The sequence below is a fragment of the Citrus clementina genome, unplaced genomic scaffold (assembly GCF_000493195.1).
Source record: "Citrus clementina cultivar Clemenules unplaced genomic scaffold, Citrus_clementina_v1.0 scaffold_8, whole genome shotgun sequence".
In the NCBI taxonomy this organism is placed as follows: Eukaryota; Viridiplantae; Streptophyta; class Magnoliopsida; order Sapindales; family Rutaceae; genus Citrus; species Citrus x clementina.
In genome coordinates this window covers 570,807-589,270 of record NW_006262022.1, presented here as the reverse complement: position 1 = coordinate 589,270, position 18,464 = coordinate 570,807, and the positions used below count along the sequence as shown (strand labels likewise).

Here is an 18,464-nt window from a genome sequence, read left to right as displayed (position 1 = left end):
TCTGTGTTCGCAGGAATTTTTGGAGAAGAAAGCATACAAGGAGAGATCCTGATCGTGGTCGAGTTGATCGAGCAGAGATCCTGGTCATGGTAGAAAGAGTAACCAGAATATCGCATCAACACAAATAAAATCATACACTTACATATAAGCAAATCAATAACTTGAAGGTCAACTATGCAACAAGAGCAAAAATGTGAAACATTGAAATCATTCATACAAATCAATCAATGACAACAATTTTTTTTTTCTCTCTCTCTCTCTTTATTTATAAGGGTGTGGGGTATTACACACATTAACAAAAATTGCTTAACCAAATGAAATTTGTAGTGCAACATCACAAAGATGAATTTCATTGCATACTTATTAGTCAGTTATAGCTGACATGATGAAGTAGGTTGACAATGTCTGAGACTTTTAGCCACTGGCAGTGTTGGGACAGAATGCCATCAAACCAGCAGGCAGGAATAGAGTGAAATAGTTCAATGGAAGGCTCCACCTTGATAGCCATTCATGACCTCCTATCATTTGGTTTTGCCTCCCTTATGTCCCTGCACACGGGACGCAACATTAATGGGACTGTCTCTAGATTTATGACTATATAACAAACCCATTTCCTTAGCATTCTATCCAACAAGCACAGGATTTTAGAGTTTCAAGATCCAGTAGTCCTTTCTCTCATTTGCCTCCGGATCTTCTTTCTAATAAACAAGAAACAACATGATTAGTCCAAAGAAGCTAATCAAAATGGCAAAGAAATGGCAGAAACTGGCCGCTAGCAAGCAGAAAAGAATCTCATTCCCAGCAACAGGGCCTGTCGATGCAGAGAGCTGCAGCACATCATCTGTGTGTGAGAAGGGTCACTTTGTTGTGTACGCTACCGATGAGAAACGCTTTGTTATTCCTTTGGTATATCTTAAAAACAATGTCATCAGAGAGCTCTTTAAAATGGCAGAAGATGAATTTGGACTGCCAAGCTGTGGACCTATCACGTTGCCATGTGATGCAGTTTTCATGGAGTATGTAGTCTCTTTGATACAGAGAGGTGCAGCAAAAGATGTAGAGAAGGCATTGCTAATGTCCTTAACTACTACTCGCTGTTTACCATCTTCGTTCATCCATCAGGAGCATAGCAACCAACATTCATTCATTTGCAGCTTTTAAAGCAAATTTACTTTTTGTAATACAAAGTTATAGCTTGATAGTTGTTAATCTTAATGAACATACACGGAGATTTTCTCAAATTCGTCCGGTTTCTGCTAAATCTAAATAGTTAAGATTATGAAGGCCTTTTTGTTACCAGTATCTAACAAAAAAGAAAAGGCAAGCTAAAATAAATCAAGCAATCTGAAAAATTTCAGCAAATCCAGAAGAAAAGACATATTTCTATTCATATATGCCTTCATAAAGGTGAAAACATACATAGGTCAACAAGATCGTGGCACAGGAAACAAAAGAAAATCCTTGGAATTAGAAACAAAGGAAGTAGATATGATACTATTGTATATGGTTTCATGTCATCATATCAAGTTTGTATTTTTTTCTAGCAGTAAAAAATATTAAACTACACCATTTGGTTCAAAAATAAGTGAAATATAATGACCCTAAAGTGAACAAACGACAGGTCTCTGCAAACTCTATCATGCCAGAGTTAGCAGATTCTTCATTTATATGCGGGAGCTCTTTTATGTGGACATGATTCGTTGAGAAGAAAAAATCATTCGGAAAAGGCTGTAATGAATGAGATTGCTTTGGACGTAGTTATTTTGCCAGAGAAGTTGGACCTCCTTCGCAACATGTCACATGAGATTGCTTCTTTTATTGATGTTAGTATGTTACTTATAATCAAATTTACCATATTAATTATTTACAAAAAGTAGTACAAAGATATTGAAACTTCTTATTTATCCCAAAAACCTTCTGTACAATCTCAAAAATGTAATTTTGGACAATTATTCAATTAGAAACAAGTACATGCTTGTTCCACAGCCCTTGATGTAAAGATGATGACAACGACCTGCAAGAGGTACTTACAACATACTCCAGGAAGAAAGAATCACATGGGAACATTATAAGGCCATCTTTCGGCAACCCAAACTCCTCCTCGGACATTCTCAAGAGTTCTCTGAAGATGTCACTGTAAAGATACGGAACTGGAATCACTAAACGCCTATTATCCATAGTGCACGCAACAAAATGATCCTTGTCAGCCACTGCTGGTGAGGTGTTTGAATTGATAAAACTTTTTGAACGCTGTAACAGAGTTCTTTTTTCTTCCAATTTCAGCTGCCTCTGCCACTTTGTTGCCATTTTCATGAGCTTCTTGGCACTGAGCATGCTGTTGAAGAAAGCTTCTTTGCCTGAGTAATCAAATAACCAGAAATGTGCTTGTTAGATACTCTAATGGCTGAAGATTTTTCCATCACATGCAGCTTTTCTTATGATAAGTCACATTAGATGCAAAATCATGTGATGTTGTTTGGAACTCAGCGCCATGACACGTTAGGTTCTACTGGAAAGTCAACAAATCAAAATGGAACATACCCAGAGAATATCCATGGAATTTGCAAATAGCCTCACATTGCGATGGGTCCAATATTTTTGCAAACATCAGAGGGAATAACAACTCCTGATGTCTACAGAACGGACCAATAAACAAAACATGTGCTAAAAGTCGTGAAGATTAATGAGCATACATATGGCATTGCCCTATACATAAACTTGTCCCATACTTGACCTTGGAAGCAAATGACCAACAAGTTCATACGCCTAATCATCAATCACTTTTGCCCTCTAGCTTTTACTTTCTGGTTGGTTAAGAGACAGAAAGCTAATAGAATTGCGTGATCCATATCACTTGAATCAGCAGATTCTGCTGTCCAAACGGTGACTTGCAAGAAATAAACTCTTTAAAATAATTTGAACCTATATGCAACTCTTGTTTGGGAGTTCACTCGGAACATGTCGGGGGCTTGGGGCCAACAGTCTATAATGAATCTATGCCAAATCATTTTCCCTTGCCAAATGGAAGTAGTTCTACATGACACTCGTTAATGAAATAGCCGGTTGATCAGATCAGGCTTGTCTCAATTTTGTGGCTCTCATAGACTCACCAAGCAATGAAGATTCAAAAACTCATGGCCGGCGACGCCTTTAGTCTCCCAATCAGCACGTGAATATGCACCCAAGAAGCCTTACAAATAGAACCCTACATGCAAAAGAATTTTAGTTATATAAAGCCAACGGCATTGCATTGCTTTCTGCTCAACTCAGACTCTTGAAGAACTAAATCTCCTAACACAACATGATGATCATCTCCAAGAAAGTTCATCAAAGAGGAAAAGAAAAATGGCAAAGACTAGCTACCCTCAAAGAGGAAAAAAAATTTCATTTTCAAGATTCAACAATTCATCAGTAGCGGAAAAGGGTCATTTTGTTGTTTACACAGCTGATCAAAGCCAGTTGGTGTTCTCCATTCCACACCTTAACAACTAAATATTTCAAGAACTCTTGAATATGTCTGAAGAAGAATTTGGCTTGCCAAGCAATGAACCAATCACATTACCATTTGATGCAATGTTCATTAAGTATGCAGTCTCTTTGAGACTTTGACTCGAGGATGTGTTGATAGAAACTTGAAGGAAGCTTTGCTTAATTCTATAGCTATTACTAAATGCTCATTATCTCATAATGATTTTCATCATGATCACACTAATAGCCAGCAGTTATTGGCTTGCAGTTGTTGAGTTGATCATCAGATGATCACGAAAATCTTGTAAATGGTCCACACAAATTATTATACTTCAATTAATTTCATAGAAAAAAAAATTTTATCAACTTTTTTGTGATCTAAACTTTTTCCCCATTAATTAATTAATTAATTGGAAACACCCCATATAGCACTTTTTTTCCATCCTATATACAATTAGCAATAAAAATCTAAAATAAGTGAATTAAAAAGAAAAAAGAAAAAAGAAAAAGAGAAAAGTGTGAATGTTGAGGGAGTTGCAAATTCAAACATCTTTGTTTGAAACTCATTCGAATCATTATCGATATTTTAAATGCGAAAGATCGCTTTCCCATCCTTGAGGACTAATTTACAAGAAAATTATTTATTAATCAACAAAAAGCTTATACCGAAGCAACCAATCTTTAATTATTATATAATCTCCTTTAATTAAAAGATTATGTTCTCTACCAAATACAATTATACAAATCGTATGAATATGATTTTTCATATGGTAGATAAATATAAAATAAGTTTAGACCGAAGGTAGCCAGCAACATAAATTAATGCTTGTTTTCCTTTTCATAAAATTCCTAATTAGCAAAAAAATTATAGATGACAAATTTGGAAAGAATAAACCAAGATTGCATGCTGATGAAATCTTTTTCTGTTAGAAAATTGACTATTTGGTTTCAGTCGTTGCTCTTTAAAATTCTTCGAGGTTAATTGCAGTAACTTGCACATTAAAAGTAAAAGAGGCTGCTAAAATTATGTGTATGTGAAGAGTTTAGGACCTCTTGATTGCACCATTTTTATTTTTCTATTGATTATAATCATGGTAAAATATCGTGAGGCAAGAATTTAGAACATTGCGATTTGTTAAACCAACTGATTTGAATAATTAAAGTCAATCGATTGAAAAATTCTACCAAGTTTTGTCAGCTGGGATGTTCCTGAAGCATTATCCAGTTTCCACTGCCAAAGAGAAAGATTAAAAAATAAAAGAACTATGTAAATTACGTTTGTAAAAGTTAAAACATTTTAACATCAGCTGACAAATAGGAATGGCAATCGGTCCAGTCGGGATATGCAAGTTTCATGTAGCCCTGGTCTAAAGTAAACCCTTATGCTTAGGGAAAACAAAAACAAAAATCAAATTAAATTTTCATGTAGCCAAGTCATGGTCTAAATTAAATACCCGCTTGTGATTAGAAAAAGAAAAAAGAAAATTTGATGTAGCCATTTTCTAAACTGAATACCCACTTCTGAAATTGTGAGTAAAATAAAAGAAAAAAATTAAACACGTGGCTTATGCAGCTGGTAAGTAAATAAAAAATGAGGTCTGAAAGGAAGCGTATCTGTTGATTTCATTTTGCAGTCAGAAATTGACCAATTGATTTCAATGTTTGTTCTTCAAATATTACATGCCGCTTTCTTTCATAAAAGACAACAAAGAGGCTGCTTCATTAGTAATTAAGTTCGAAATCGAGATATTTTAAAATAGCCACCAACCATTTGTTTGGCTGCACAATTTATGTTTATTTAAAATAAAAATAAAAATAAAAGCTAAAAGCGAGAGAGAGTGAGACACAAGAACTTAAATTTTCCGAAAGATACGGAACTGAATTATGAAAGTGGATTGTTGCAATTGATTAAATTTCATTGGTTTGGTTAATCACTTTGGGGCTGGGTGGGGAAGAGAAGAGGAGGGGGGGAAGGGAAGCATTACGACTCAAGTTTTGTCAGACACTTAAACCGAACAAAACAGTTTTCAATCTCTGAACAACCACAGAAAAGGCGCCAACAAAAAAACAAAAAGTCAAAAGTCAATATTTGAATTCATCACATTGCTATAGTACATGCTTAAAAGAGTCATAAAGAGGAAACTCCCCCAAAATAATAACAATGGCATTTCCTCTACGAATCCGCAAAACCCTGAATCCAGGGAAAATGTATGATCGTGGGTAGGAAACATCAAAGTGGTATCAAGATACAGATGGCTTTACAATACATTTAAGCAAATAATGCACACAAGAGCAAACCTTAGTTACAAGTATCAATAACGCATCACGTTCCTCCACTTGTCCTTCAAATCAACCTGAAACAAAGTTGAGTTTTACGTCAATAAAAAGAATAACGTGTCATGTTCCTCCACTTGTCCTTCAAATCAACCTGAAACAAAGTTAGGTTTTACGTCAATTAAAAGTACAATTCAACCCAAAAAAGTAAATAAACGCCACTGCAAATCAGTATACAGCAAAATCACCTCAGTTCTCTCATCAAATGCTCCGGGGTTGGATTTTAAAATGAGCTTCCAGTTTCCTTTACCAAACCTTCATCATAGGGAATAAAAAGAATCAGAATGGGAAAAGAAGAAATAAACTGGTCAAAATATTTTTAGCTCCACTATTTGCATAGAAGCAAGAGCACTAAACTTCAATGAGTCTCCCTATGATCTAAAAAAGTCCTATTTCTCTTTAGTTTGCAGACAAGACAGGCATCACAATCCCACCCACCTCACTGACTCCCACAAAATACACTGATGCACAGAATCAACTGGGGATGTATGTGCAATGCACTTGGTTAAATAGAATATATCAAACTCAAATGAGTAAGAAGTCTAGATTTTTCAAAGGTTTTCCTTAAGAGAATCACATACTGTTCCACGCCCTTCCTTAAAGCATCTTCTTCCTCAAGACTCCACTTCTTCTTCTTTCTCCTTCTGGCAAGTTTGGTGACATCATGATTCTTCAATGGTGATACAGCCTTTCTCTTTGGACTAGGTAAGTGAAATCTATTCCCTTGATTGGATGGCTCTTCATCAATTGAATCATCCCACTACAAAAAAAGCCCATGATGATAGACACACTTAGACATAATATAGACCAAAAAATTAAAAAAATATTGATCCAAGCAAAGAATTAAACATAATATTCTTGACAACTTCGTGGGCCAAACAGATTGTAAAATAGAAGTTTACAGCATTTCCATGTCAATATGAATTAAAAAATAATAAATAAATAAAAGGGCTGTTCAACAATAAAACAGGAAAGATTCATTGTCTGAACTTGCTTAATCTACTTATCCATATTTTGCCAATCAAACAAAACTGATCTACATCTCTCAAGCAAGGTAAAAAAGGTAGAAAAACACACTCTTCAGGAAAAAGCAGATATACAGCATACTTGTGCTAACAAGCAGGAAGAATTTAAGTCATGTAAAATAGACAAAGGAAACAGATGACAGCAACCACTATGAAATATAATGGAAAATTACAGACGTCATCTGTAAGACACAATATGTTAGCCTTAGCCACACAAATTGAAGATAACAAAAACAAACAACAAATAAGCACCTCATAGGCGTGGGCAGTACTATTCCTTTCCATCAAGCTGGATTTAGGCACGTTACTCTGATGACTACAAGATTCATCTTTACGATTGCCCTGGTTAGCTTGGAGAGGTTCCAAATGAGCATCAACAGATGGATTCAACACAGGTTTATCCACATTAGTCTCCCTCCCCACAGAAGGTTCAGGAATCTGATTTGCTCTGGCCATGCCAGACACCACAGCCTCAGCCTGGCGTAAAGCATCAGGAAGAGGGTCCGTTACAATAGCTTGCAACTCCAAAGAACTGGACTTAAGTGCTTCTTGAACTTTATTAACTTCTGGGGTGGGCAAGGTATCATATTGACTACACGGCTCATCTGAGCTCAAGTCCTCACTGTCAATAATCCTAACTGGTCCCCTTGCGCGTCTATGGGAAGCAACGTGCTTGCGCTTAGGCTGCACATTTTCCTTCCGAATTCCTAAAACAAGGCATGCATGCTTAGTTTAGATGTAACAACAAACCATATCAATAACAAGCAGCAGTCCAAGTGAAGTGTATTTTATTTTTTTTAATTTCACCTCAAAATCAAAGAATCAGACACTGCTATGAGTTTATCAAAAATTTGAAAACAAAGAAATGAAAGATTAAATACAAAAAAGCTACCTTTGCCTTTCTCTTTGTCTTCGGTTTCTACATGGGCTCTCCCTCTTCCCCCCGCTGCAGCCAATTCTAAAAAAGTGGGCCCCATGCTGGCCCACGCTTCTTCTAAATAAGTTTTAACCACTTGGCGCAAGGCGTCGTCGTTTTGAGTATTCTCGGCAGCATCCCGAATCGCCGCTTCCATCGACCTCGTGATAGCGATCCCCTCTTTCTCATCCAAATCTCGGACTGCTTTCAGATTTTCTAAAATCGTTTTGGAGAGCGAAGCGTCTCCGTCCGAGGAGAGTTGGGATTGTATAGAACGGAGGAGGAGGGTTTTCTTTAAACGGAAATTGTTGTTGTTTGAAATGGGGATAATCGCGAGGATTCTGTTGATTAGTTGATCGGACGGTGAATTTCGAAGCAGGAATTCGATCACCCACCGTGAGATGTCTTCGTCCATTTTATAATTTTATCTGGATTTTTATTGTCGTGCGGAGCTCCCTCCTTTCTTCTTATCAGAGTCTATGCCTATCCCCTCCCAACAAACAGAAACTAACGGCGGCGTGAGAGCAGCATTCAAGCGCGGGAACATGAACATCTAGCAGCTCCGGCGACGGTGCAGCAGTTATAGTAGCCGGGTGTTAGGGATTCAGCGAGCGAATTGCTTTGTTTTTGGTTTTTTTTCCCAATAACCACTTACTTAACAATCCGGATCCGGATTTGCGAATTCGGTTGGATCTAGATCCGCATCCGCATCATGCCGGATACGTGTCAGAGCTAGAAAATTTGACAAAATCATATTACCCGATGAATGAGTATGGATCGTCAAATTTGACATGATTATTAAATGAATTGAATTTGAGTCGACACGATTTTTTCCTGTATCAGGTTAGATTTAAAGTTCTTGACTTTTTTACCAGACTAATGACATAATTATATTTTTAAAAAAATTAATTTCTAAATTTTTGTCACTAAAAATCAAATATTGGATATAATTCTCGCTTTTCAATTTTTTTTTTTGGAAGGATAGATATATACATAATGTTTTATTTATAAAATTTTTAGATAAATTTAGAATTTTAATAGTGTAAGTGTGTAAAATATTGGTATATATGTATATTTTATTATATTGATGTGTAATATTATTTACATATATATATATAATTAAAATTTTAATATTATAAATGTTTAATATTTTGGGGTGTGTGTGTGTGTGACACTTGTTAAATTTGTAGATATTAAACAAATTATTGGGTAATCCATTTATTTTTTGTGTTGGATTTAGATCTCAATATTTTGACACGATTATTAAATAAATTATTTTTAAATTGACTTAAATTGACTTAAATTTAATAAGACATAAAACAAACACGAAACGAACACAATCTGCCTACCCATTTTAGTCGCTCTAATATGTACGGTGGGTCAATATAGTCCAAAATAACCAACCCCATAAGAGTTGAGATTACAAATAACAAAAATCAAAATAAATTTTCATGTAGTCAAGTCATGGTCTAAAAACACCCACTTGTGATTAGAAAAAGTATAGCAAAAATTTAATGTAGCCATTTTCTAAACTAAGGTTCCAACTTGTGAACTTGTGATTTTTTTTTTTTTTTAAACTGATTAAGCATCAGGTTATTGTATTACACAGAGATATTTACAAATGACAACATATCATTGCACTGATATTTACAATCAGATATATACCTGGGACTTACATTATTACATTTTTATTCTATGAAGTACATGCCCAGCCAAATATTCCTAAAGGGAGAGGGATGTCTCGACTCCACTCGCATTTCGCAAGGGAGAAAGACGTTATAAACAATCTCCATACAATTATAATTAATTGAGGGAGTTTGAGTTCGTGGGGATTCGAACCATTGCCCTCATAGTCATGCTTAACTTTAAGGGTAATGGTTCACCACCGGACCACAGGCCCAAGTGGCTGTGAACTTGTGATTAAAAGAGCAAAAAAAAAGATAAATTAAACATGTGGCTCACGCGGCTGGTAAATAAATGTTAAAAAAGTTTGAAAGGAAGCATCTCTGCTGATTTCCATGTTGCGGTTTAAAAACATTAGTAATTGATTTCAACGTTGGCCGTTGTCCTTCAAATATTACATGCAACTCTCTTTCGTAAAAATAAAAGACAACAGAAGAGGCTGCTTCATTTAATCATTTTTCCCGAAAAAATTCTAAGATCGCATCAACCAACCTTGTTTTTGGCTGCACAATTTTGCCATGGAAATTTAATCAAACATGTGAGAGCGAGACGCAAGAACTTGATTAAAATATTGATGAAAGATACTCAACTCGATTTTCAAAGGGAAGTTGATTAAAGCCCATTGGTTTGATTAATTTCTAGAGAAAAAAAGCATTACAACTCAAGTTTGTCAAACAGTTTCAATCTCTCAAGTCTCAACAACCACCAAAATCCCCCCCCCCCCCCCCCCCCCCCAACACAAAAAAAAAAAGCCCAAGTCTATGATTATTAATTATTACATAATAGATATTTAGCAAGTTGTAAATTTTAGTTATTTCCTTCTGTCGTGATGTTTTCATTCACAAAATACAAATGCGTACATAATTAATGTTTTGTAAGAGGAAAAAATCCACACTAAAGATTGACCGTAGAATTGACATTTTCCAATGTTTCCACAAGTTGTATATTAATTAGGCAGTTGTCTAATTTTGTCCATTCTTAAGCCGCCGGTGTAATTAACTAGACCTATAATAAATGAAAAATATATGCTATATGTGGTAGAATGGAAACAAGGGATTTGCAAAAAGAATTCATCACATAGATAGCAGTACTTCTTTGAATTCGTCAATACTCTTTGTATAAAAGAAAATATAAAGAAATGTGATAAAGAAAATATATATAAAAAATTCACTTAAAAAATTGATTACTTTGTAACTTTGGTTTGACTCAAAAACAACAAAAAAAACCTCAAGAACCCTTTGCTTTTTTTTTTTTTATTGTATTCATATTTTCTGGCTCTTATTTCAAGACCATATACATATTAAATTAAACAAAGGGGAATCTTTCAGTTTATATTATTGCGATTTTTCCCTGAAATATAAAAATGTAAAAGAGATTTAGAGTATCTTTTAATCTATCCATCATGTGAAATCATTGAAGTAATATATCTTTTATTGAAAGCATCTAGCAATTGAAGTTAATATAAAGGACAAAACTATGATAGCTAGCAATAAAACAGATTATGGATAATAACTTTCTTCAATATTTTATAATTAATATTTCCCACATTCTAAGCATTCTCTATGACAAATATTAAATTATAAAATTTCTTTGATTCTTTGTCTATAGAAACCAAAAAGAAATTAAATTATTATAATATCTACAGATATGTTACAATATGAGGTCTACTAAGAATTTAAATACATATATTTATAGATTATAATAGAGTCTAAAAGTTTATTAAACATACCAAATGGTTGTGGTTCAGTTAGCAGCGCAAGCTGAGTTTGTGAGAAGAACTCTCAGGTTCGATCCCCACTAAACACGCCATTTGGGAGGGGTAAAGAGCTTTAACTTGTGACTACACCCCGAATTCGGATTAATCGAGACCCAATACGGCCTATCAAACATAACTTAAAAATTTACTCTACTAACAATCGAAAGAAATCTACCCCTTTTCTAAATTAAGAGCCCCGTGTTTCATAGCTCGAAGTGGTGAAAAAAAAAAAACCCACTTGGACGGCTAAGAATTCTCACAATGACAAAAATACTTCAGAATTGGGTTTCCACATTTGTTCGTCTTTGAGCTGTATTGCATGTGATTCTTCATCTAAAACTCTTATAATTTATTTTCAATTTTTTTTTTTGTTTTATTTGGAGACTTCATTAATTCCCAGTCAAATTTGTGCCAAATGAAGTTGAGGCAGTGACTTGATGGTTAATGTGTACTTACGTTGGTACATGCTGACCAAATTAAATATTATGATTTAGCCAAAGCTGTAGACCAAATTGGTTGGCCAGTACATGCAATTAATTGAACAGCAGAATTCTTGACCAACATTTAATAATTTATTTCTCGTTACATACTTCTCATGTAACTAAGGCCTAGATATATTCATATATATATATATATACACACACACACACACACAAGCAAATATCGGATTGTTAGCATACAGAGGTAGAGTTGAAAAAAAATTAAAAGGAAAAAAAGTTTCAAAAATGAGTGAAGCTGATGAAGCAAGTAATTATTCCTATCCTGTAACACCAAGACTATCGTCAACGCCGGCGACGCCGCCAATATCGGCTCCTCCGTCACAGATTCACTCACCATCGCTATCACGATCGCCGTTGCTCGCCGTGGGTGACCAAATAGAACCGGCCAGCAAAACCCCAAGAACTTCAACACCTAGAAATGCAACTCCAAGAAATTTAACACCAAGAATAAGGACTCCGCGTTTTATTACTCCTTTGGGAAGCCCCATCAGAAAGGCTCTTAAATTAACGAGGCTTGACCCTCAAGATGCATGGCTTCCCATCACTGAGTCCAGGAATGGAAACGCTTACTACGCTGCGTTTCACACTCTTTGTGCTGGAATTGGTATTCAAGCTCTTGTTCTTCCTGTTGCCTTTCCCATTCTTGGCTGGTAAATTAAATAATCAAATTGATTAATGATTTTTCTTAATTTACTTTTCTTTCTCTTTCTAATTAGCTTGTGTTGTAATTAATCTTTATTCTAGGGCTTGGGGGATTATATTCTTGACATTGACATTCATCTGGCAACTTTATACTCTATACATATTGGTGCAACTCCATGAAAATGTTGAAACCGGCATGCGCTATAGCAGATATCTTCAACTTTGTGGCGTAACTTTCGGTAAAGCTTTATGTATTGTTATATTTATACCCCTCGGATGAATCTATGTTAATAATTGTTTCTACATTTCGGACGCATATTTGTCTGATTGAAATAGGAAACTGGAAATAGTTAATTTCTTGAAGTGTTTGAACTTAATAGATGACACTTGATCGAATATGTATATAGGTGAAAAGCTTGCAAAATGGCTAGCCTTCTTGCCGCTGCTGCAGCTATCAGCGGGAACATGCGTTGCTCTGATCATCGTAGGAGGCACATCAATGAAGACTTTCTACCAAATCACGTGTGGCGCCACATGCACTTCGCAGCCACTCACGACAGTCGAATGGTACTTGGTCTTCACCTGTGCTGCCGTTGTTCTATCCCAACTGCCCAACTTGAACTCCATCGCCGGCGTCTCGCTCGTCGGAGCCATCACAGCCGTCGGATATTGTACCATCATATGGGTCGTCTCGGTTGCCAAGGGCAGGCTACCTGGTGTGTCTTACAACCCAGTTCAAACAGACAAAGAAGGTATTGTTAGGGCTGTTGATGTTCTTAATGCTCTTGGGATTGTTGCTTTTGCATTCAGAGGCCACAACCTTTCACTTGAAATTCAGGTAAAATCACAAATTCCTTCGTTTCTGCTCTTAATTAGAAATTAATTAATCAACTTGGAAATTCAAATTATTGAACTTGATTAATTCAGAGATACTTTATAGGGAAAACATGCGGTGCAACTGTGGTACTGTGCCACAGTTGCATCCATCCGTTGGATGTCAATAGACCCCACCCGTTTAAGTGCATCTAACGGCTGGATGCAACTATAGGACAGTATCACAGTTGAACCGTAGCCGGACCCTATTTTATATATTATTTTGAGGAATCTTATGAAAATAAACAATCAGGTTACTTAAAGTACGTATTAACTATAATGTTTTATCAAATTCTTAGTTGTGAATATCCGCACTTTAATTACCGTACTATTTTAATTTGTATATATAAAGTATAAATTGAAAAAAAAAAGTTTTGAATAATTTGGTGTATATCCATTAAATTCTTGTTACATATACCTTTCATATAAGTGATTGTAATAATGTACAATCAAATACAAACGTAACGAATTATTCTACATAAGTCAAAAGAAGCGTCCAAAATTTTTGTCTAATCAAATGTGCGCGAGTAGAATTTCGAAAAATAGAAAATGTACCCCACTAAGTGACGTGTGAATCTCACTATAGAAAACGCACACAATAAAATACTGCCAGTTGCAAATTTTGACCTTTGACTTTTTTCTAAACAATTTATATAATTCGAGGGCTTTTTCAATTTTCACGATTTATTTACCTTCTGTAAGAGTCTGTAACTGATGATGAGAAATAAGTCAAAAACTTTTAACATTTTTTTTTTTCAATTCGTTGCCGTCTATTTTACGCAAGTAGATTAAAGGTTTTTGAAACGAATTTTTTGTACTTAGAAATGTTACTTCATTTTCAGAGAATGAAGAACTTAAAAATTAATTAATTTCTAATAAAACTTTGATTGGCTGCAGGCCACGATGCCTTCAAGCGAGAAGCATCCATCGACTGTGCCCATGTGGAAGGGAGTCAAATTCGCATACCTTATTATTGCAACGTGCTTGTTCCCTATTGCAATTGGAGGCTATTGGGCTTACGGTCAATTGGTAACAAATTTTCTTTCTAATTCTCACCAAAATTTACCTTGACAATTTTACACAATATTGTACATGCAATCTTATTTAAGAAAAAAAATTAACAGATACCAAGCGGGGGTATGCTTGTGGCCTTGATTGCATTCCACGCCACCGACACGTCGCGGTTTATCCTAGGACTAACGAGTTTGTTTGTGATTATAAGCGCGGTAAGCTCATTCCAAATCTATGGGATGCCAATGTTTGATGATTTGGAGTCACTGTACGTGCGGAGGAAGAAGAAGCCGTGTCCGTGGTGGCTCCGGCCGCTTATCCGGGCTATCTACGGATTCTTCATGTTCTTTATTGCGGTGGCAATCCCATTTCTGGGAAGCCTGGCTGGTCTGATTGGAGGGATTGCATTGCCTGTGACATTAGCTTATCCATGTTTCATGTGGCTTAAGGTTAAGAAACCGAAGGCATATGGGCCTATTTGGTGGCTCAATTGGGTACTTGGTGTCCTTGGAATCATTCTTAGTGTGCTTGTGACAGCTTCTGGGATTTATGTTATCGCTGACACTGGAATTAAGGTCAGCTTCTTCGATCCTCAGTAGATGATCAAATTCATTTGTAGGGTCGATCTTAGAAGTGACAATCATTTTATGTACCAGAAAGATAGGGAATTCCAGAGCATTTGTTTTGTATCTAATATTTATAGGTTTGGTTCTTATTTCTTAAAGAATAAGAATAAAAGTGTGTGTGGATTCGTTTCATATTTTTAACAGTGGGAGTTGGGACGCATACTGTATCACATAATACTGTAAGTCAGATGGAATATACATAATTATAAAGATCATTAACAATTTTAGAAACTAAAGAAATGAATCTTCACTCTCAAAGTGTCTTCTTTTCCTCTCTTTTTGGCCCAACCTTACATTCATACGTTTTTATTTATTAGTGCTTCGAAACCCTTTTTTTATTTTTTAATCTTTTTCTTTTATGAAATTATAAAATTACATTATAATTTTAGTGCTATTGATGTTTTATAAAACTCTTGATATCCCCTAAGTGACAATTATTTTACATCCCAAAAAGATGGGAATTCCAGAGTATTTGTTTTGTATCTAATATTTATAGGCAGGGCAGCTTTAAAATATCAACTCTCACAAGAACATTAAATAGCTCAAAATTCAACTATATTTAATAATATCTTAAATTACAACAATATTTAACAAGATCCAAAAACAATAATAATAATAATAATAATAGTCGGATAGATATCTATTTATTTCCACATGAATATTAACTAACTTTATCTTTCACAAATTCTATCTCCTTAAGATGCTCTAAAACTTAATCAGCCACAATCATAATCTTCTTGTAAACTTTAAATCATCTCTTTAAGGATAAGAACAATAATAATAAACAATTAAAAAAAAAATAGAATGATAGCACCGGAATTAAGTCAATTGACTAGTTGACATAAAGATGATGATGACAATGAATTTTGTAGAGAAAGAGAAGAGAGCACAAACTTTTTGCTGAAAGTAGCTTTGATTCGATGTGTATCGGTTCATAGATAATGAGTTTTCAAGTCTATTTTAATAGAATACTAAAAGTTAGCTCTAAAAATCTAACCTTACTAATTTTAATAAGTGTTTTTTTTTTCGAAAGAGAAAACATTGATTTTTTTTTTTGGGAAATAGTAAAAGAAAATAAAGAAGTAACGTTCAAAATAATTATTATACCATAAAAATATATCTTATATTTAAGGTAAAGATTATCAAATAAGAGAGATAAATATGAATGAGAGTAATGATAGGGTAAAACCTAAAAATTAGGTTTTTTTTACTATACAAAAAAAATATATACGTAACATAATTTTTTTAATCTTAAAAAATTAATTATATTAATTAATAAATAGATACCTAAAAATTGGGGTCTTCCTAAATACGGAGCTTTAGCCAACTTCCTAATTCGCCTAGTACTAAAACCGCCTATGTTTATAGGTTTGGTTCTTACTTCTTAAAAAAATAAAAATTTGTGTAGAATCATTTTATGTTTTTTTTTTCACTGTTTCATGATTTTGTGAATTTTATTTTCTCTCGAGTGCTCTTTAATAGTGGGAGTTGGGAGACATACTGTATCACGTAATACTGTAAATCAGACGGAATATACACAATTATAAATGTCATTAAAAATTTTAGAAACTAAAGAAAAAAAATCTTCATCTCTCAAAGTGTCTTTTTTTCCTGTCTCTTTGGGCCAACCTTTTTCCATTAATAATTTGTTCATGTCGGGCCTACCGACACACGTTTTTAGTTAGATTAGAGTTTCTAACACCTTTTAAAATTTTTAGGAAACCATATTTTTCATTTTTTTAGCTTTGAGTATTATGAAATACGCTTCTTTAATAATTACTACTCGACTAAACTGCAAATAAAATACAAACCACCAAGAGGAACTGAAAAAATTAGAGAAGCTAAAATAAATCAAAAAAATCAAGGGCCGATCGATAAGCTTTACAAAAGGGGGGGACTTAATATTAGTTTTAAAAACTATTCCACCAGACATTACATGTCTGAGATTTGCTAGCTTCTTTGTATAAAATTTTTGTAATTTTACCAGAACCCATAAATTGAAACTTCTTTACGTTTAGTATTAATTGTAGCGAATAGGTAGAAAATGATTGAAATTATGAATAATGACAAGGATCTCAATATTTGGATTTTAAATGGTGTATTATTTCATCTATTGTGTGATATAATAATATTAGTTTATTAGTTATAAAATTCATTCACGAATAAATGAGTGACTTATATAGATGGGATATAAATTTAGATCCAAATTTTAGGATCTTTATCATTATTGTGAAATAATTCTTTAATTACTTAGAACAATCAATGTCTTAATGTAATATATACGTAATATTAGAAACTAAGAAAATAATAATAATAATAATATTTATGAAACTAAAATGTCCTAAGAACTTTTAACCATATATAAAATTTCGAGAATCCTTGGATACATTTGAACTTACAATTCTAATAAATTGACTTAACTCTTAAGTTCTTTTTCAAAAAAAAAAAAAAATAGACATAATTTTTTTATAATATACAAATTGACTTAATTTGAAGTACTAATGATATGATTCTCAAATATTAATAACGATATGATCATTTTCTCTTCGATCCTGAAGATTGAACAACTAGAGGGAAAGAAACTGAATTGCTACCATCATTTTCATGAGAACAAGGACACTATAATATTCCCAAAAAAAAAGAAAAGGAAAATTACAGCAGCAGTTGAAAGGTTTAAGATATATTGTAGTGAGATGCATTCGAAATTTAGATGTGATAAATTTATATGTGGCTCATAAATCAGCTGAAATCTTACCACCACGAAGTGTCATTTGAAACATTTTCAGAGTCCACTAACATGGGAGTGGACTCCCCCAGCTCAACCAGAGAGACGGGCACGGACCTACTGCCCGGCCCGGCCCTGAAGAAACAAACAAATACCCCTTTAATTTTGTCATTTTTTTATGTAATAATATAGTTTTTTTTTTTTCAAAATGTCCCCAATTCAACTCTCTTTTTTTCCAAGTTTCAACTAAAATTAGAGACTCGTTTTACAACATGATTAAATTATATATTTATTGAATAAACAAAATTCATTAGGAGCTAAAATGATACTACTACCTCGATTTATTGTAAAAAATATTATGATTTAGTCTAAGTAAGTTAAAAAAAAAAAAGTATGTCGCTATATTATAACGCAGTCACTAGTATTAGGAAGTTACAAATTGCCATATGGTGACTATTAATAGCATTTTCATAATTTTATGCTTTATCGCTTTCATAATCATACTTGCTTTTTTTTTTTAATTTTAGTACATTAAATTATTCATATATTTCACCTTCTCTATCAATAAAATAAAAAATTACATAAAAACTTTTTAATAATTATTATAAGTTTATTTGTTGCACGGGTGTTATTCTTTTATTAAAGATGCGTATTAAATTAAAAAAAAAAGTTAATGTTGCTCCACTTGATATTTAATTTGTGTTTTCAATCTTTTGTATGCACTGACATTAAAAATAAATAAATAAATAACGACCAATGTATAATTGACCCGAGCTGGAAGAATGTCCCGGTCCGCCACTCCCTAGCTACCAGCCACATCACCCCCATGAGAAAGAACTCTCCATACACACAACGAGGAAAGAGTCTTCGTATAGTACAGTGCTGTATGACATACAGCCTACTTT

The 18,464-nt window shown here is 34.0% G+C and overlaps 4 protein-coding genes across 4 annotated transcripts; 2 read left to right on the top strand and 2 right to left on the bottom strand.

Moving 5' to 3' along the window:
* The first annotated feature begins 283 nt into the window (after positions 1–283).
* Positions 284–1,279, top strand: LOC18034309 (auxin-responsive protein SAUR61). Its single transcript, XM_006422436.2, has one exon. The coding sequence runs from the start codon at positions 718–720 to the stop codon at positions 1,159–1,161; it is 444 nt and encodes a 147-aa protein (XP_006422499.1). The 5' UTR covers positions 284–717; the 3' UTR covers positions 1,162–1,279.
* Positions 1,280–1,953: 674 nt separating this feature from the next.
* Positions 1,954–2,608, bottom strand: LOC112096118 (auxin-responsive protein SAUR68-like). The gene is made up of 2 exons (XM_024179018.1): positions 2,542–2,608; positions 1,954–2,357 (listed from the first exon to the last, which is right to left on the bottom strand). The coding sequence occupies exons 1-2, from the start codon at positions 2,606–2,608 to the stop codon at positions 1,954–1,956; spliced, it is 471 nt and encodes a 156-aa protein (XP_024034786.1).
* Positions 2,609–5,546: 2,938 nt separating this feature from the next.
* Positions 5,547–8,467, bottom strand: LOC18035267. The gene is made up of 5 exons (XM_006422435.2): positions 7,720–8,467; positions 7,080–7,534; positions 6,384–6,562; positions 5,991–6,057; positions 5,547–5,896 (listed from the first exon to the last, which is right to left on the bottom strand). The coding sequence occupies exons 1-5, from the start codon at positions 8,156–8,158 to the stop codon at positions 5,846–5,848; spliced, it is 1,191 nt and encodes a 396-aa protein (XP_006422498.1). The 5' UTR covers positions 8,159–8,467; the 3' UTR covers positions 5,547–5,845.
* Positions 8,468–11,827: 3,360 nt separating this feature from the next.
* On the top strand, positions 11,828–14,994 carry LOC18034196 (lysine histidine transporter-like 8). Its single transcript, XM_006422434.2, has 5 exons — positions 11,828–12,332; positions 12,427–12,563; positions 12,732–13,162; positions 14,095–14,226; positions 14,322–14,994. Exons 1-5 carry the CDS (start codon positions 11,908–11,910, stop codon positions 14,805–14,807), a joined length of 1,611 nt encoding a protein of 536 aa, XP_006422497.1. The 5' UTR covers positions 11,828–11,907; the 3' UTR covers positions 14,808–14,994.
* The last annotated feature ends 3,470 nt before the right edge of the window (positions 14,995–18,464 follow it).